General features: G+C 37.7%; 1 protein-coding gene across 10 annotated transcripts in view; it reads left to right on the forward strand.

The window, feature by feature from the left end:
• The window catches only part of NCOA7 (nuclear receptor coactivator 7), a 153,376-nt gene that overhangs the window by 96,124 nt on the left and 40,009 nt on the right, over nt 1-17,243 (forward strand). For 5 of the 10 annotated variants that reach the window (XM_009242230.4, XM_054558127.2, XM_054558132.2 and 2 more), the window contains 7 exons: nt 1,027-1,106; nt 4,448-4,555; nt 7,260-7,373; nt 8,593-8,718; nt 11,321-11,505; nt 15,109-16,151; nt 16,812-16,980. In XM_009242230.4, coding sequence (XP_009240505.1) covers nt 1,027-1,106; nt 4,448-4,555; nt 7,260-7,373; nt 8,593-8,718; nt 11,321-11,505; nt 15,109-16,151; nt 16,812-16,980 — 1,825 coding nt within the window. The remainder of the gene's footprint in view (nt 1-1,026; nt 1,107-4,447; nt 4,556-7,259; nt 7,374-8,592; nt 8,719-11,320; nt 11,506-15,108; nt 16,152-16,811; nt 16,981-17,243) is intronic. The other 5 variants (XM_054558130.2, XM_063724976.1, XM_063724978.1 and 2 more) reach the window with 2 other exon arrangements.

Below are 17,243 nucleotides of genomic sequence, written 5' to 3' on the forward strand. Positions count from 1 at the left end.
CATCTTTTCATGGTTAATTCAATTTTTATATTCTTTTTGTCACATTTTTATCTATTGCAGTACAGTTCTGGGGTTTCTCATATCTGAATTAATATATTGAGATGTATTTAACCCTGACAGTTAGGTTGAATCATATGCAGGTGCCAATGGTTGGCCATTTTTGACCTTTAAAAACAGCGAAATCTGCCCGGGTGCGGTGGCTGACGCCTGTAATCCCAACACTTCAGGAGGCCGAGGCGGGCAGATCACCTGAGGTCAGGAGTTTGAGACAAGCCCGGACAACATGGCGAAACCCTGTCTCCACTAAAAATACAAAAATTAGCCGGACATGGTGGCGCACACCTGTAATCCCAGCTACCCAGGAGGCTGAGGCAGAAGAATTGCTTGAACCTGGGAGACAGTTGCAGTGAGCCGAGATCGCGCCACTGCACTCCAGCCTGGGTGACAGAGTGAGACTCTGTCTCAAAAAAAAGCCCAAAAAATAGTAAAATCCATGGTCCAACTTAGTATACTGTTGGACATATTCTTTTTGTTTTCATTGTTATAAATAGTATTGCAGTGACCATATGTTGATATATAGCCTTTTTCTTCTTTTGAATTTGTCATTAGGATAAATTCCTAAGAGAAGGATTACTGAGTCAGAATGAACCTTTCTATGGCTATTGTTACATATTGCCAAATCACTTTCTAAAAGGACTGTACTCATTTACATTAGGCATCATTTATATGGTAACTCTACTGGTTTTACTCTAACTTCATAATCATTATACATTATCATTTAAACCATTAGTAACTGTAAACATTACCTCATTGTTTTTCTTTATATTGTTTAATTATAGTTAATATTAATCATTTATTCAGGATGAATAGTGTGCTTTTATGAGTATGATCTATTTGTGCCCTGAGTCCATTTTCCTATTAGTGTCTTTTTGTCAGTTGATTTGAAAGTGGGTTTTTATATGTGGTGGTTTTACCCTGTCTTTGGTTCCTGAAAATGAAATCATTTACATACAATTTATTCTTCAGATGACAATCAAAACAAAACACATGATAAAAAAGAGAAGAAGATGGTGGTTCAGAAGCCCCATGGGACTATGGCATACACTGTAAGTATAACCAAGGTGGTATAAATGTTTGTTAATAGCGCTAGATTTATATGATGATTTTCCCTGACACATCCTGCCCCTTGGCTGCATTCCTCTTGTGTACCCATTAAACAATCAAGCTTCTTAAGACCAGTTTTAGGTCATTTCTTTTTCCTCCATATTTTCTCTCCGGTCAATCTCAAATAAATCAGTGAATTGAAAATGTGAGGGTGATCTGGCTGCAACAACCATCACCCTGTTGACCACCAGCATTGTTTAGGCTGATCTGGCTGACTAGGCAGGTATCCCTTTCTTCCCCAACCACTCCGTGTGCATCCCTCTGGAACTCAGATGAAGAGGATGACCTTCCCCAATATAGGAGGACATTTCTTGGGTCATGGGTATTCTAGTAACTGTGTTGCCCTGTTAGAACCTCCAAACAAACTGATGACTTGAATTATCTTGGATATAAACAGGGACTACCACTTTTAGGTCACCAACCCAGATGTTCTTTCTAAGTTCCAAAGCTATGTACTCACTTGGCTACTCAACATATCCACCTAGTCCTCCATGCTTGGTCGTCTTTCAAGAAACAATGGCTCCATCATTCCTACATTTGTGCAGGCTAGAACTTAATTCTTGACATCTTCATCCCCTTACTCTCCATGTTCGTTACTACCTTCTATGATTTTTCCAGCCAGTCTAGGCCATATCCCTTTTTTAACATTCTCATAGAATCATGTTGCTTAACATAATTTATCTCAGTTTAACATTATTAATTCATTTGCGTGTTGTTATTTTAATCTCTATCTCATGCTTTAATTCATATATCCATGAAGAGAGATTAGACATCTTTTTGTTCACCATTATATTCCTGGTAACTTGCAGGGTATAGATCTCCATATTGTTGAGCAGTAGATGAACAATGCTAGGTGTGTGTTCATTACTACAACTCCACACTGTGTGCCATGTGCTCATCTCTGTCACTGCATCATAAGCTCCTGGAGGCCAGGAGTCGTATCTTATCTATCCTAGGCTCGGCACAAAGTGGGGACTCAGTTGTAGATATATTTTAATTCGCTGTTAAATAGCACTCTTGAGGAGTGTTCTCTTTGACTTCTAAGAAGAAATTAAGTGCTGTTGCCATTGCCTGGTTGTATTTTCCTAATGTGTACTTATTTTATAGTCACTATTTGTAAGCAATGCCAGACCCTATATAAGACAGGCAGCAAGATCTAATTCTTTGCTGGTGTTTCTTTTGCAATGGTAAATCTGCAAGCCTCTGTAGAGTCACATTGAAGATCTCTGTCACAGGCTTTCATGCTCAATGCCCTGTGAACGTCTCTAGACGTCTTTCTAAAGTTTATAAGCATAGTCATTTTTAGAAAGGATTTGGGATGATTATATCTTATATTACCATTGTGTAAAATATACTGTTGATCCTCATAACACCTAGAATAGTGTCTTACCTCAAAATAGGCACTCAAGAAGTATTGGACTCAATTATTTATTATTAATAACAATATTACTTCTAAAGCCATAATCATTAAGATCTGTATGTATTTGTCTAGCACCTTTATTCACATGCTCCTCCAAAGAATGGAGAGGTGCTTTTGCCAGGAGTTACTTCCTATAGTATATACTGAATAATGTAGTGACAGTAAAAAAAAAAATCAAACTCCAAATTAATTAAATATTAACAAGTGATCAAGTCAATAATGCAGGTGTGCCTACCTCTCTGTTTTATGTTATGGAAATTAGTTTTATTTGGCAAGTTGTTTTTGTGCTTGTCGTTGGAAATAAAAGGTAACTCATAGAATTTTGTGTTTAAAGAACCTGCCAGCACTTACCCGATTGCTTTTATTACTCCTGAGCTGTGGATGATCAAGCATTCTGCCTTAGTTTCAGTCATTTAATGATACCAACATCCCTCTCTGGGTCTGTGCCCTAATTCTACATGTATGTCTTATCTTTAATAACTGCAGATTGTTAAAGTTTTTCTCACTGTGATCCCCCTATATAGTGTATGTTTTACAAGTTTACTCATAACAATATGAATATAATATACAAATATATAATACAGTATTAAAAATATTTTTTAACTTTGTTTTTAGTGGAGATGGTTTTGCCTAGGGTAGAAGTAGTGGCATATGTTGTTTACTTCAGTGATTTAAAAAATTATGCATACTACATATAATATATCCTAACTTGTTCTAGAAGGGCTTTGAGGCTGTTTCAATGTAATCTGTAACCGTAACCTTTGATTAGTCTGAGACAGTTCATCTCGTAGTTGGACCTTTGATACTGAAGGCAGCAATGGGTTTAATTTTCCTCCTACATCTCTACCCTTTCACCAGTCCACAGCTTCCTTCAGCCTCCTCACATCTCCACGTAATTCAAGGCTCACCTGGTGGAGCCAGTTCTGCTTACAAAGAACTTATATCAGTCTTGACCCAGGGCTATCAATCGGAACTTCTCAGTGACATTCATCAGAGTGACCTCCCACTAGCAAGTCTATCTAGCAACTCTGGTCAGGGAGTTTGTCCTGAGATGTTGACATGACATCAGGGAGCCAACTTTTTTTCTGGGTAGAGCTGTTTTCCTATGAAGTTTCTCATCTCCTCACTGCCCTCTATTCCTGTTCATCCTCTACTACAGAAGGAAAGAAAAGTGTACACCTGGGACACATGTCACAAGTTTTACAGATTTAGAGAATAACACTAATTTGACCATAGAAAAGTGTGGTTTTAATGATAGTGAACAATTATTGGTAGCTAATCTGAATTTCTTTCTGATTTCCTTGCTTTCACAGTATTCATTCATCAACTTTTTGAGTACCCTCCGTGTATCAAGCAGTGTGCTGAGCCCAGGAGAAAACATTTTGCCAGCTTTGCCATACAAGCCAGCAGTTTATAGTATATGGGAAAGTCATGCAAATAGACAGAAAATTACAAGAGAGAAAGTAGCCCCACTTCCCCTGAAGATGGGGACTGTGTGTACATTGTATTTCTTTTCTTCTTGTAGTCTTCATAACAGCTCATGGACCTTTACTTCATGCGCCTAAATTGCACCAAAGTAAAATTAGAAATCTATTAGGGGACAGTGAAATTTGAAAATGAGGAAGCCCAGAAATGAATTGCATTTAAGACTTTGCTTTAAAATGATTTTATTAAGAATTGACAATGTATTCACTCTTTCTTATAGTCTATCTTGATGGAACTGTTACTTTATTATTTATTCATATTGCAGATAAATTAATTTTTTTGCTTTATTTATTGCAAAAAAATTATTTATTGCTTTATTTAAAGCAAAATTAATTTTTTTGCTTTATGTATTGACTCTTACTTGTTTGATTATTCTAGGCTGGAAACCAGGACACCCTAAACTCCATAGCACTGAAATTTAACATCACTCCCAATAAATTGGTGGAACTGAATAAACTTTTCACACATACTATTGTTCCAGGCCAGGTAATTATACTCTTATTGGATATAACTCTAGAAATTCTGCATTTATCTTTTATTGCCATTTTCAGTGCCTCACTATTGTTTGTCACAGGATTATCATAAATGATAATGTGCTTTGGTTCAATATTTTCTCTCCTTTACTTTTATTTATTTATTTTTTGAGACAGGGTCTTGCCCTGTTGCCCAGGCTGGAGTGCAGTGACACCATCATGGCTCACTGCAGCCTCAATCCCCTGGGCTCAAGCAATCCTCCCACCTCAGCCTCCCAAGTAGCTGGGATTATGGACGTGAGCCACTGCACCCAGCTCAACTTTACGATATTTTCATATTCACAGGATACCTTGGCTACATGTGCTTAAAATTTTTTTCTAGGCTGAAATGACAGCATTGCTGTATGGTTAAGAACTTTAAGACCTCAAATCCTGATTTGCATATGTGTTGGGAGCAAACCCAAAATTATTTTCTGAAGGCAATAGGAAACTTTCACCCCGCCCATGATCCAGGCTCACTTCCATGTTGAGGTAGCACATGTTCTGGCGGCTGCTCACCTCTCTCTACAGTGCAGTCAACTGTTTAAGCATAGGAATTACTCCTTAGATTTGACATTTGGAATGTTCAGACAATTGAATCGCAATCTGTGTTACCTAATACTTTTTTTAAGAGTTCAGATGCAAAAAAAATTTACTATTAGTGGAGAATTACTTGGGAAAAACATCATCCATTCATTACTCTAGTTTAGCTATATAAGATAAATAAGAGCTATATACCAAGACCACAAAATTTTAGTCCTTTGTAAATTGCTTTTTACAGAACTCTAAACTTTGGCATTTGCCATTGACCCATATTGAAGATGCTATAAAAGGCAATACTCCAAAACTGGTTATTGTATTTACTGTTAGTGCATCACAGAGGACAAATAATTCAGTCTAGGATGCTCCTTTGTATGAAATTCTGTAGGAGAGTACTTGTACTTCTGAGAAACCATTTTTATCTCATGGAAGTTGAATTCTGCTAACTAATGATGTTGTCTGTTTGCATTAATTATATGGAAACTCAGAGTCACTTTTATGGCCCACTTCTTAATGAGTGGTTACTAGTTTTGGTGCATATATTTTTAGTAGTAATCAGTCCTCATCTTATATCCCCCCTTGACTTTGATTTTCCCACTTTTATTTTAATGTGTTTTTTATTGTTGTCTCAAATATTTTCTGGATTGAAGTGAGGTTTAAATGACTGGAAAGATAGGAGACAGTGAATAACAATATTGATCAGTAATCAGTTGTTATATGATTAGCTCTGAATTCTGTTTTATAACATTAAAGGTCATCATTTTAAGATTATACTTGGCCGGGCACAGTGGCTCATCCCGGTAATCCCAGCACTTTGGAGGCCAAGGTAGGCAGATCAGTTGAGGTCAGGAGTTCAAGGACAGCCTGACCAACATGGTGAAACCCCATCTCTACTAAAAATACAAAAATTAGCCAGTAGCCAGGCTTGGTGGTGGGTTCCTGTAATCTCAGCTACCTGGGAGGCTGAGGCAGGAGGATCTCTTGAATGTGGGAGGTGGAGGTTGCAGTGAGCTGAGATTGTGCCACTGCACTCCAGCTTGGGTGACAAGAGTGAAACTCCATCTCAGAAACAAACAAAAGATTATATTTGATACATGCCACAATGTAACATGTCTCCTTAAAAGAATATTGAGTGACAGGATTGTGGTAATGTTTTGAGAACCAGAATGTTTTGCAGAGGTTGCTATTCTGTATAATTTTTTGGGGTGGGGGTAGTTTTCAGTTATACATAACCTACACACTGTTGGAAGAGAAAATATTGGGATTATTTTATTGATATTACCTTATACAATTTATCATATAAGGACCTACTGCTTTAGAACTCAGAGCCTGCTTGGAGTTAACAAGCTGGGTTTGTTCCATTTCTACCTGGCACAGATATTAAGTTTAGAAGCCATGCTTCTCTCTCCTCATTTCCCTTATACTATTAGTCCCCCTCCCCCACCCTGGAGGGCTCTTCCCTCTCTCTTATCCAATTTCTACTTATTCTTCAAGGCTTCAGTTGGACCCACTTACTTCACTTGGCCTGCCCAGAATACTTACCCACCTTGCTCTCGCTTTTCTTTTTATTTATTTATTTATTTATTTATTTATTGAGATAGAGTCTCCCTCTGTCACCCAGGCCGGAGTGCAGTGGCACGACCTTGGCTCACTGCAACCTCCGCCTCCTGGGTTCAAGAGATTCTCCTGCCTCAGCCTCCCGGAGTATCTGGGACTACAGGCGTGAGCCACCATGCCCAGCTAAATTTTTTTGTATTTTTAGCAAAGACAAGGTTTCACCATGTTGGCCAGGCTGGTCTTAAACTCTTGACCTCAGGTGATCTGCCCACCTTGGTCTCCCAAAGTGCTGGGATTACAGGCATGAGCCACTGCACCTGGCCTTGCTCTCCCTTTCTTTTTGAGTTCTTGCAGTGTCTACAGGCATATTCTGTACCCTTTGTACTACACACATTCATATGCTGAGTATCATTTCATGGATTAGTCTAGAACACCCTAAGTTGCTTATGAGTTTCTTCAAAGCAACCTAGGTCGTAATCATGCACTGAACATGATGCTGTGCAGAGAATAATTTCTCCAAACACTCACTAGTGGTTTGCCTGGTTCCTGGCACTCACCCATCTCTTCTTTCCCATTCTCAGGTCCTTTTTGTGCCAGATGCCAACTCTCCTTCCAGTACCTTAAGGCTATCATCATCCAGTCCTGGTGCTACTGTCTCTCCTTCATCATCAGACGCAGAATATGATAAATTGCCTGTATGTATATTATGCACTGAAGTTCATTTTTATTGAAGAGATTTCTTTTGAGTTGTAGAATTCAACATGTTATTTTTCACAAGATAACATCTGAAATTCTCCCTAGATGGTTGAGATTAGGTAATTGGAGAATGCATCCTCTCCAGGGGAAACTTATTCACATTTAAGGTTTCAAAGGCAAAAATGGTCAGACACAGTGGCTCAGCCTGTAGTCCCAGCACTCTGGGAGGCCGAGGCAGAAGGATTGCCTGAGCCCAGGAGTTTGAGACCAGCCTGGGCAATATAGTGAGATTCTGTCTCTACAAAATATTTTAAAAATTAGTCACCTAATTTTTAAATGGTGGCTCACACCTGTAGTCCCACCTACTCAGGAGGCTGAGGTGGGAGGATCACTTGAGCCTGGGAGGTTGAGGCTGTGGTGAGCCATGATCGTACCACTGCACTCTAGCCTGGGTGATAGAGTGAGACCCTATCTCAAAAAAAAAAAAAAAGAAGGCAAAAATGCATGCCTTGTGTAAAAGTATAAAGTTAAATTTCCAATGACATGGATAGTTTATTTGTATTCCTCCTTTTTAAAAAAAAAAAAACAGAATTTGAATCATGAGTCTAATATGAATTTTTTCATTTAGGTTAGTGTTTTTTTTGTTGTTGTTGTTTGTGTGCGTGAGACAGAGTCTTTCTCTGTCACCCAGACTGCTGTAGTGCAATGGCACGATCTTCGCTTACTGCAACCTCCGCCTCCTGGGTTCAAGTGATTCTCCTGCCTCAGCCTCCTAAGTAGCTGGGATTACAGGCGCCCGCCACTATGCCCAGATAATTTTTGTATTTTTAGTGGAGACAGGGTTTCACCATATTAATCAGGCAGGTCTCGAACTCCTGACCTCAGGTGATCCGCCCACCCCGGCCTCCCAAAGTGCTGGGATTACAGGCGTGAGCCACTGCACCCAGCCCATTTAGGTTAGTTTCTAAAGACATTTCATGAGCGAGTTTTATGGGTTCATACATATGCCTTTGCTTTTTAAAAAAAAAAAAAAAAGTTTGATTTGGGTATCTGTTATTACATTTGTGATATTTTTGAAGGACAAAGGATGTTTGCCTTTTTAATGTTCCACTTAAATAGAAATAGTATACTCACAGGGAATTTATGGGGCTTGATTTATACACATAATTTGTTTGAAAAGTGTTTTTATTTGATTTTGAAATTTTTTGCTTTCACAAGGATGCTGACTTAGCACGAAAGGCCTTAAAACCCATTGAAAGAGTCTTATCATCTACTTCTGAAGAAGACGAGCCAGGTGTGGTGAAATTTTTAAAAATGAACTGTCGATACTTCACCGATGGAAAGGTATATAGCAATGTAATTTGTTTCCTTTCCTTGAAATCTATGAAAAACTAAACAAAGTTACAAATTACTGGAACAGAGGCTACATTAAAAGATCTTACCCAAAGTGTCAATTTTAGATTTGACAAGCATCCATTAGTTTTATTCTGTTGGATGCCTGGCATTTTACTTATTGAGGTAAGTGTTATCACTGAGTGGAAATGTGATTCTCTGTGATCTTGGATTTATTGTTTTTTTCTTTTAGTTTGGGCCTATGAATTGTTAGGGAGACAATATAGTATACATATAACAGCAAACGCTGGAGTCAGACTCACTGAATTTAAATTCCAACTCCACCACCCACTAACTCTGAGACCAGGGGCAAGGTATTTACATGTCTTAAGCTCCCATTTTTCTCATGCATAAAATAGGAACAATAAAAAAATTCAACTAATAGGATATGGTAATGAAAAGTGATAATTTATGTAAAGAATTTAGCACCTAATCTGGAAAATAGTAAGCTCTCAACCTGTGTTTGCTGTTGATGATATTACTATTAATATCTGCTGTGTCTTCTTTTTAGTTTTTTGGTTGTTGGTTGATTTGTTTTCTGTGTGTTTTTGTTTTTTTGTTTTCACAAAGAACAAATTCAGCTTTTAGTGAGCCTCTGGAGAAGGGACTATCTTGATAACCAGTGAATTCCTGTGGTCATAGGAGACTTCATACCAGTTTTAGATAATAGGAAAAATATGTTATTGATGTGCATTTATAAAATTTGCAAACAAGAATAAATAATGCTTGACATAAAGAAATTTTTTTAAAGACAGCTTTATTGAGATGTGATTTACATAACATACAGTTCACCCAATTACAGTGTAAAATCCAGTGATTTTTAGTTTGTTCACATAGTTGTGCAACCATCACCACAATCCATTTTAAAACATTTTTATTACCTAAAAAGAAACTCCATAACCATTAGTAGTTATTCCCCATTTCACACTCTCCCACCCTATTCTTTCCCCTTCCCAGACACCTTCATCTCCAGGAGGCAATCACTTACCTACTTTCTGTCTTTCTGTATTTGCTTATTCTAGACAATTTATTATTCCTTCTATCTAACTGTAAGTATATGTCCTTTGACCAACATCTCCCCTATCCTTCTCTTTCCCCTAACCACCTACACCTCTTTTTTTTTTTTTTTGAGACAGAGTTTCGCTCTTGTCACCCAGGCTGGAGTGCAATGACGCGATCTCTGCTCACTGCATCCTCTGCCTCCTGGGTTCAAGCGATTCTCCCGTCTCAGCCTCCTGAGTAGCTGGGACTACAGGTGTGTACCACCACATCCGGCTAATTTTGTATTTTTAGTAGAGACGGGGTTTCACCATTTTGGCCAGGCTGGTCTCAAACTCCTGACCTCAGGTGATCCGCCTGCCTTGGCCTCCCAAAGTGTTGGGATTACAGGCCCGAGCCACCGCACCTGGCCCACCCATACCTCTTAGTCATCACCATTCTACTCTCTACTTCTATGAGATAAGCTTCTTTAGATTGCACATATGAGTGAGATCATGCAGTATTTATCTTTGTGTGTTTGGCTTATTTCACTTAACATAATGTTCTCCAGGTTCATCCATGTTGTTGCAAATGACAGGATTTCATTCTTTTTTTATGGCTGAATAATTTGTGTATATATAGCACATTTTCTTTTTTCATCTATTGATAGATGTTTAAGTTGTTTTCGTATCTTGGCTATGGTGAATAATGCTGCAAATAAACATGCAAGTGCAGATACCTCTTTGAGATATGATTTCATTTTCTTTGGATATATACCCAGTAATGGGATTGCTGCATCTACAAAACTTTTTACTAAGATAATCACTAGACTCATTAAAAGTACCAAAATAAATTATTTGCCTAAAGGAAGTTATCTGTATCCTGCTGTTCATGGTAGATAATATCCCTATGGCCATTAAGTTCTCTTTTATAATTTGAGCAAGCTTCAGACTTTAAAGACTTCACCAAGCTATGACGTTTTGCTTTTAATCTCCATAGTTCAGCTATAGTCACTCTGGCTACAAAAGTTTCATATTCCTATTTATGTTGACTTTTGTTGGATATGGGCTTTCTAAATATTTTAAAGAAAAATACTGGGACTATTCTTTGGCACTATAACTCTGAAACAGCTGCTCCCTTAGCACAGAACCATGCACTTGTTAGACACATGGTGAAGACTTGCAGAGTGAATTGTAAAGCCCTGTATTCTCGATCGGGTAAGCACTTGGGCAGCCCCTCCCATTTTGCAGACAGAGAACTAGAAAATCTAGGAAATCTGAGACGTGTATGTGAGAACCAGGATCACTCCACAACTGTGCTGTTGCAGCAGCTGTGATAGAACGAGGCTCAGTTGGTTGCCTCAGTGAGCCACACATCTGTTTTCTCTGCCTCACCACCCAGCATTGCATTTCTTCAGCCTGTTTTTCTGGTCCCCACAGAGGGGATGTAATGGTCACATAAGATACTGTGGTTCACAAAGTCCATGGAGTGGCCATCTGAGTTAATTAAAGCTCTGTGGTAGTTGCTGAAAGCATTTCTGCCTGAAGTGATTCTGTCCTGTTGCTTTCTCCTGCAGGGTGTGGTTGGCGGTGTCATGATAGTGACTCCTAACAACATCATGTTTGACCCTCATAAGTCTGATCCTCTGGTTATTGAAAATGGGTGTGAGGAGTATGGTCTCATCTGTCCCATGGAAGAGGTTGTTTCCATTGCGCTCTACAATGACATTTCTCACATGAAGATCAAAGATGCCTTGCCATCGTAAGACATTTCTTTGTTTACCAGGAAAAAAGGGGTGTTGAGAGAGTTAAATGTAGCTTGAAAATGAGGGCATTTGCATGATTGAGGGATTGTGTGGAGGTGATTTTGAAGATGGAAGACTTGTGCACTGAAGAAAATGAGAAAAATGAGAAGAAATGAAAAGAATAAAATCAATGATGGGAAAAGTTGAACATATAAAGATTAAAGGAGAAAAACAAAGAAGGCATCATGTAAAAATAGTATTTGTTGGGCTTAGTTTTCTAAAAAGCAGTGCACATTCTTAATGAAATTATGAAGGAAGAAAGGCATTTCTCTGAAAGAGGTTTATCCAATTATCAATAAGAGAATAATGTTTTCTTCTGGGTTTAATTAAGGAGAGTTGTGTTTGTCTTCATTTAACTTCTAGGAAAAGCAGTCTCCTTGATTCATGTCCTCCCTCAGTCCTGCATGGAGAGAGGTTTGGGTCAACAGTGTAGTAGTAGCTACCTTTTCATGCTGTGAAGAGGGAGTAATACCAGTTTGCTTTTTCCCTGAAATATAGATTAATATAACTTCAGTCCTGATTACTTTTGCCTTATAATGCTGGATTTATTGTAAAAAAGAGAGGGAAGCTCCCCAGGAAAAGAGAAAGCGTTAAGAAAGCTCAGAAAATTGATTAACTGATACAGATAATCTGATTTTTACTGTCCTTTTGCTCTGCTGTGTCTGTTTCTCTATAAAAGCCAGCAGTAAAAATTTTTAAAAGCCTTCAGTGATGGGAAGAGGCGAAGCAGTAGGTCCTAACAGTAAAGAGAGAAACTAGCCCTTGGGGCTTATATGAAAAAAAAAAAAAAAAAGAAAGTTACTAGGGAGCTAACCCAGACACAAAGTCCCTGGGGGTTTATGCAAGTATATTCCCCTGGACTCCTACAGCCATTAGAATCTGGTCCACTCAGCCCTTCCCAAACCTCAAGCCACTGAAGATATCACCGGAACATGGGCCCTGAAGTAGTTTCCAAATTTTGCTGCCAGAAGTGTCTAAATGGGTGGCCAAACAAATAGGGGCATTCCCTACTGAAATATGGCTCCTAATGGAGTAATACCATTGCACATCTTCAGCCTAGGATATTAAGTGTTCTATTTAATAATAGACAGTACATCTTTATATAAAAACTTCTCTCAATGTGAGATTATATTTAATGATCTCAATTACAAGGGATAATGCCATGATTACAGGAAAAGAGCAGAGTTAAGAATCAGCTTCTAATTTGAAATTATTTCAGGGTTGCACATTGATTCCTGCCTTGGATGCAGGTATACAAAGGATTTTTAGTCTAATGAACAAGAATGTGTGAGAATCAGTGTGAAATAAACTTTGTATTGTCTTCAGAATTTCATAAATTGTTTAAAAGTTAAAAATTACTTAAAACATCATTATTACCAAAAGTTTAATGATAAAACAATGAGTACAAATTACCCAGTGGCAACATGCAATAGTTTTTAAAAGTGGGTGTGTGTAAAACTCCTCCATCCTCACCTTCAAGTTTGGTATTTGTGTGAGAGTGTGTGTATGTGTGCGTATGTGTGCATGCACGCACGTGCAGGACGTTTTGTAGCTCCAGCTGCCACAGTGAGTAAGAAGGGAACAACTGAAAGGATTATTGGTCATCATTAGGTGCCAGGCTAAGTCTAGAAAACATTAATTAACAAACTAGCCAGTTGACGCCATTATGTACGCTTGGCAACTGCACTGCAGAAAAAGCAGATGGTGAAATTAATCTCAAGTAGGGAATGGACAGTTTGGATTAGGTAAAAGAAGAAAGGGGTAGACAAGGTAATCTAGAAAGCTAATTAGAGTGCAGTTGAAGGTATTTTTGTGGGGGTCAAGCTAGGTAGAGAAGGTGAAGAAAGTTTTGCGTATTAATCAAGTATGTGGAAAGTTGGGTTTCTTTGTTGCAGGACTTCTTACAGCCTTTAATATGCCAAATTAAGTTTTGAGTTCCAGTAGGGAGATTATGCTACATTTCACTAACTTGTTTGACTCTAGGATGGAAGCATTTTTAACATCTCCTGGGATGCTGGTGTTAGGCAGAACATTTTGTGTTTGCAAGTTCCTGCAGAACAGAGATTCTATCACAATTGTATTTCAGAATATAGCACTTAGGGGCTCAATGAATGCTTTTTAATTGAAATGAATTATAAATTATGAAGGCTTTTTAAAGCATTTGCTGGAGCCAACCAATTACGTAGGCTTTTATTTTCTATTGGAAAAAGCATGAACCTTTCATGCAGATGATTTATAAAATCACTTTGGGAAGACAGTCTTTTGGAACTTCAGAACTTCCTGGTACTTTGTTGCTTTATTGTCATAACCATTTATTTCAAAGCCAAAATAGCAGATAAAGTTTTATCTGAAGATGATCTGACCTTTTTAGAAAATACAATTATTTCTGAAATTGAAATGTTATTCTTTAAAAGGTTTTTATATCTCTGCATTTCAACCCAGTAATAGCACTACTAGTAGTAGTGGTAAGTGGATGGGTTTACTCAAGATATTTCTAGTCATATTTTTTTCTTACACATATTTGAAAGTATTACTATTTTTATTTATTTTCAACTTTTATTTTAAGTTCAAGCGTACATGTGCAGGATGTGCAGGTTTGTTACATAGGTGCGTGCCATGGTGGTTTGCTGCTCTGTAGTCATATTTTTTAAAATACATTTCTTGATCATTTATTTTACACTTGGGAGAACATGTTTAATCAATATTTTCATGTAATTCCAATTTGGGAAGTAAAGCATCTGTTATTAAGGAAAAATAATTGACTGCATCCCAGGACAATATGTTTCAGCTGATAAACGAGCTGCACCATTGCTATAAAGTAAAGCGATATTGTTATAAAATGAAATATTTACTTAAGAAATGTAAGTATTATACATAAGAGCTTTTTAAATAAGATTTATTTTTCTATACATTTTTAAATTGTAAGATGGAGCAACTGCCTTATACCCACAATAATAGTGGAAGTTTCTTGCATCTCCTTTGGGAGTAGAGGGCTGTCTATGATTAGAAGCATCAGATCCTAAGCCATGAAACCCAGAATCAGGGTTCAAGGTCAGTGACTTTATATGGAGCAGTTAAGTGAGTAGCTACTAAGTCAACGAGCCTTTCAAAATTAATGTAGTTGTTTTCTATACTATTTGATAAAAGGAAAAGGTTTGCACATTTAAGGAATTTTAGACATTGGTACTAAAATATTTCCTCTCCTTTATCCTTTCCTTCATGAAAGTCAGAAACATTACTATTTCATATTTAGAAATCTTGTGGGTAACATCTTCATGTTCATGTATAACTTCTAAATCCATCATGTGCTTCCAGTAGGATATGCAATTCTCATGGTTCATTCTTTCACCATTTCCTTTAGTTGACTTATGTTTTATTTTGAAATCAATTTCTTGATTTTATTTTTTTATTCTGAAATCATTTGAACATAAATTTAAGTTGTGGTATATTTATGTGTTGGTTTTTGGTTGAGTTTCTGTTTTGTTTTTTGCCTTTCCTCCATTTTGGTTTTGGTTTTATTTTTAACATTCCATGTGCACCCACCATTTCTCCCCCAACAGTGACCTACCTCAGGATCTTTGTCCTCTGTACAGGCCTGGAGAATGGGAAGACCTGGCTTCAGAAAAGGATATCAACCCATTCAGTAAGTTCAAATCTATCAACAAGGAAAAACGACAGCAGAATGGAGAGAAAATTATGACTTCGGATTCCAGACCAACAGTACCTTTGGAGAAGTCCACAGAACATACAACTACAAAGCCCTCAGGCAGCTCTGTGTCAGAGAAATTAAAGAAACTGGAATCCTCTAGGGAGACATCCCATGGCTCTCCCACAGTGACTAAGCTCAGCAAGGAACCTTCCGACACTTCTGCTGCATTTGAAACTACAGCCAAAGAAAACTTTCTAGGGGAAGATGATGATTTTGTTGACTTGGAAGAACTTTCTTCTCAAACTGGTGGTGGAATGGACAAAAAAGACACCTTGAAGGAGTGCCTTTCTCTTGACCCAGAGGAACGAAAGAAAGCTGAGTCACAAATAAACAATTCTGCCGTGGAAATGCAGGTGCAGTCAGCCCTAGCCTTTTTGGGAACAGAGAATGATGTTGAACTGAAGGGGGCGCTAGATTTAGAAACCTGTGAGAAGCAAGATATAATGCCAGAAGTGGACAAGCAGTCTGGTTCGCCAGAAAGCCGAGTAGAAAACACACTGAACATACATGAAGATTTAGATAAAGTTAAACTCATTGAATATTACCTGAATAAGAACAAAGAAGGGCCACAGGTATCTGAAAATTTGCAGAAAACAGAATTAAGTGATGGAAAAAGTATTGAACCAGGGGGAATAGACATTACCCTTAGTAGTTCTCTTTCCCAGGCAGGTGATCCCGTAACTGAGGGCAATAAAGAGCCAGATAAGACCTGGGTGAAAAAAGGAGAGCCCCTCCCGGTAAAACTGAACTCTTCTACAGAAGCAAATGTGATTAAAGAGGCTCTAGACTCCTCTTTGGAATCTACTCTGGACAACAGCTGTCAAGGTGCACAAATGGATAATAAATCTGAAGTTCAGTTGTGGCTGTTAAAGAGAATTCAGGTACCCATTGAAGGTAAGCTGTTTTTCTTTAATGCCTTTATATTCTGTTGTATAATTGCCTTTCTACAATTTGCACATGTAATACCCACATTAGTACAATTATTTGAAAACAGTATTTTCTCAATAGAGTGTATCTTTGCTGATAGCATTAACAATTGGGGAGAAAATTTACAAGATATGGTATCTATTTTGGAACTTGAACTATGACATAGATCTCTAGATACCTACTTCAAAAGTAGTTTACTTTTAATCTTTCAAGTTACTTTCCTTTTTTACCTTTATTTTCTAAATCTAGAGGAGTTTAAACTGTTTTTGAAGAAATCTCAATTCTAAACTGAATTGCATTACGTTATATTGTGTTCTCAGTAGCATTCATTAATATGTATTCCTGTGAATTGTCCCAATTCTCTATTATTTGCTATTCTGTTGGTTTTTATACTTATTTTCAGTATGTAGCAGCTCATGGGATGTAGTTCAACCTGAAACAACCAAAGCTTTTTCCTTGTGTGCTAAAGAAGGCTTGAAAAATTTATTAGTCCTGATACGATGTTGTAGGATGTTTCTGCAGTGTTTTGACTAAGAGAGGATTGTGTACTATTTTTTTTAAGTTGAAAAGTTCTGCTATTACCAATATTGTCAATATTGAGGAAGAGTTTTTTCGTGTGTGATTCAGATATACTTCCTTCAAAAGAAGAAAAAAGCAAGACCCCACCCATGTTCCTGTGCATCAAAGTGGGAAAACCAATGAGAAAATCCTTTGCCACTCACACTGCAGCCATGGTCCAGCAGTACGGCAAACGGAGAAAGCAGCCAGAGTACTGGTTTGCTGTTCCTCGGGAGAGGTGAGTATGGGCTACAATGGAAAGTCTGTGGGTCTGTTAGGTTTGGATTGTGTTTTGATATTCTTTATCTTAAAACACTTAATTTTATTCTTGAATAAGAGCTTTATCTGAATTGTAGATTTTAGAATTCTAGAAGGATATTATTTAAAGTGACTTTCTGCTAAATGGTGGTTTTAATATAACAAATATGGAGTCATCATAGGTACTATGTCCTGAACTGCTTTCATAACTTTCTACCTAGTTGATTTTTAAATGAAAGAAGA

This window comes from Pongo abelii, chromosome 5 (assembly GCF_028885655.2).
Source record: "Pongo abelii isolate AG06213 chromosome 5, NHGRI_mPonAbe1-v2.0_pri, whole genome shotgun sequence".
Classification (NCBI taxonomy): Eukaryota; Metazoa; Chordata; class Mammalia; order Primates; family Hominidae; genus Pongo; species Pongo abelii.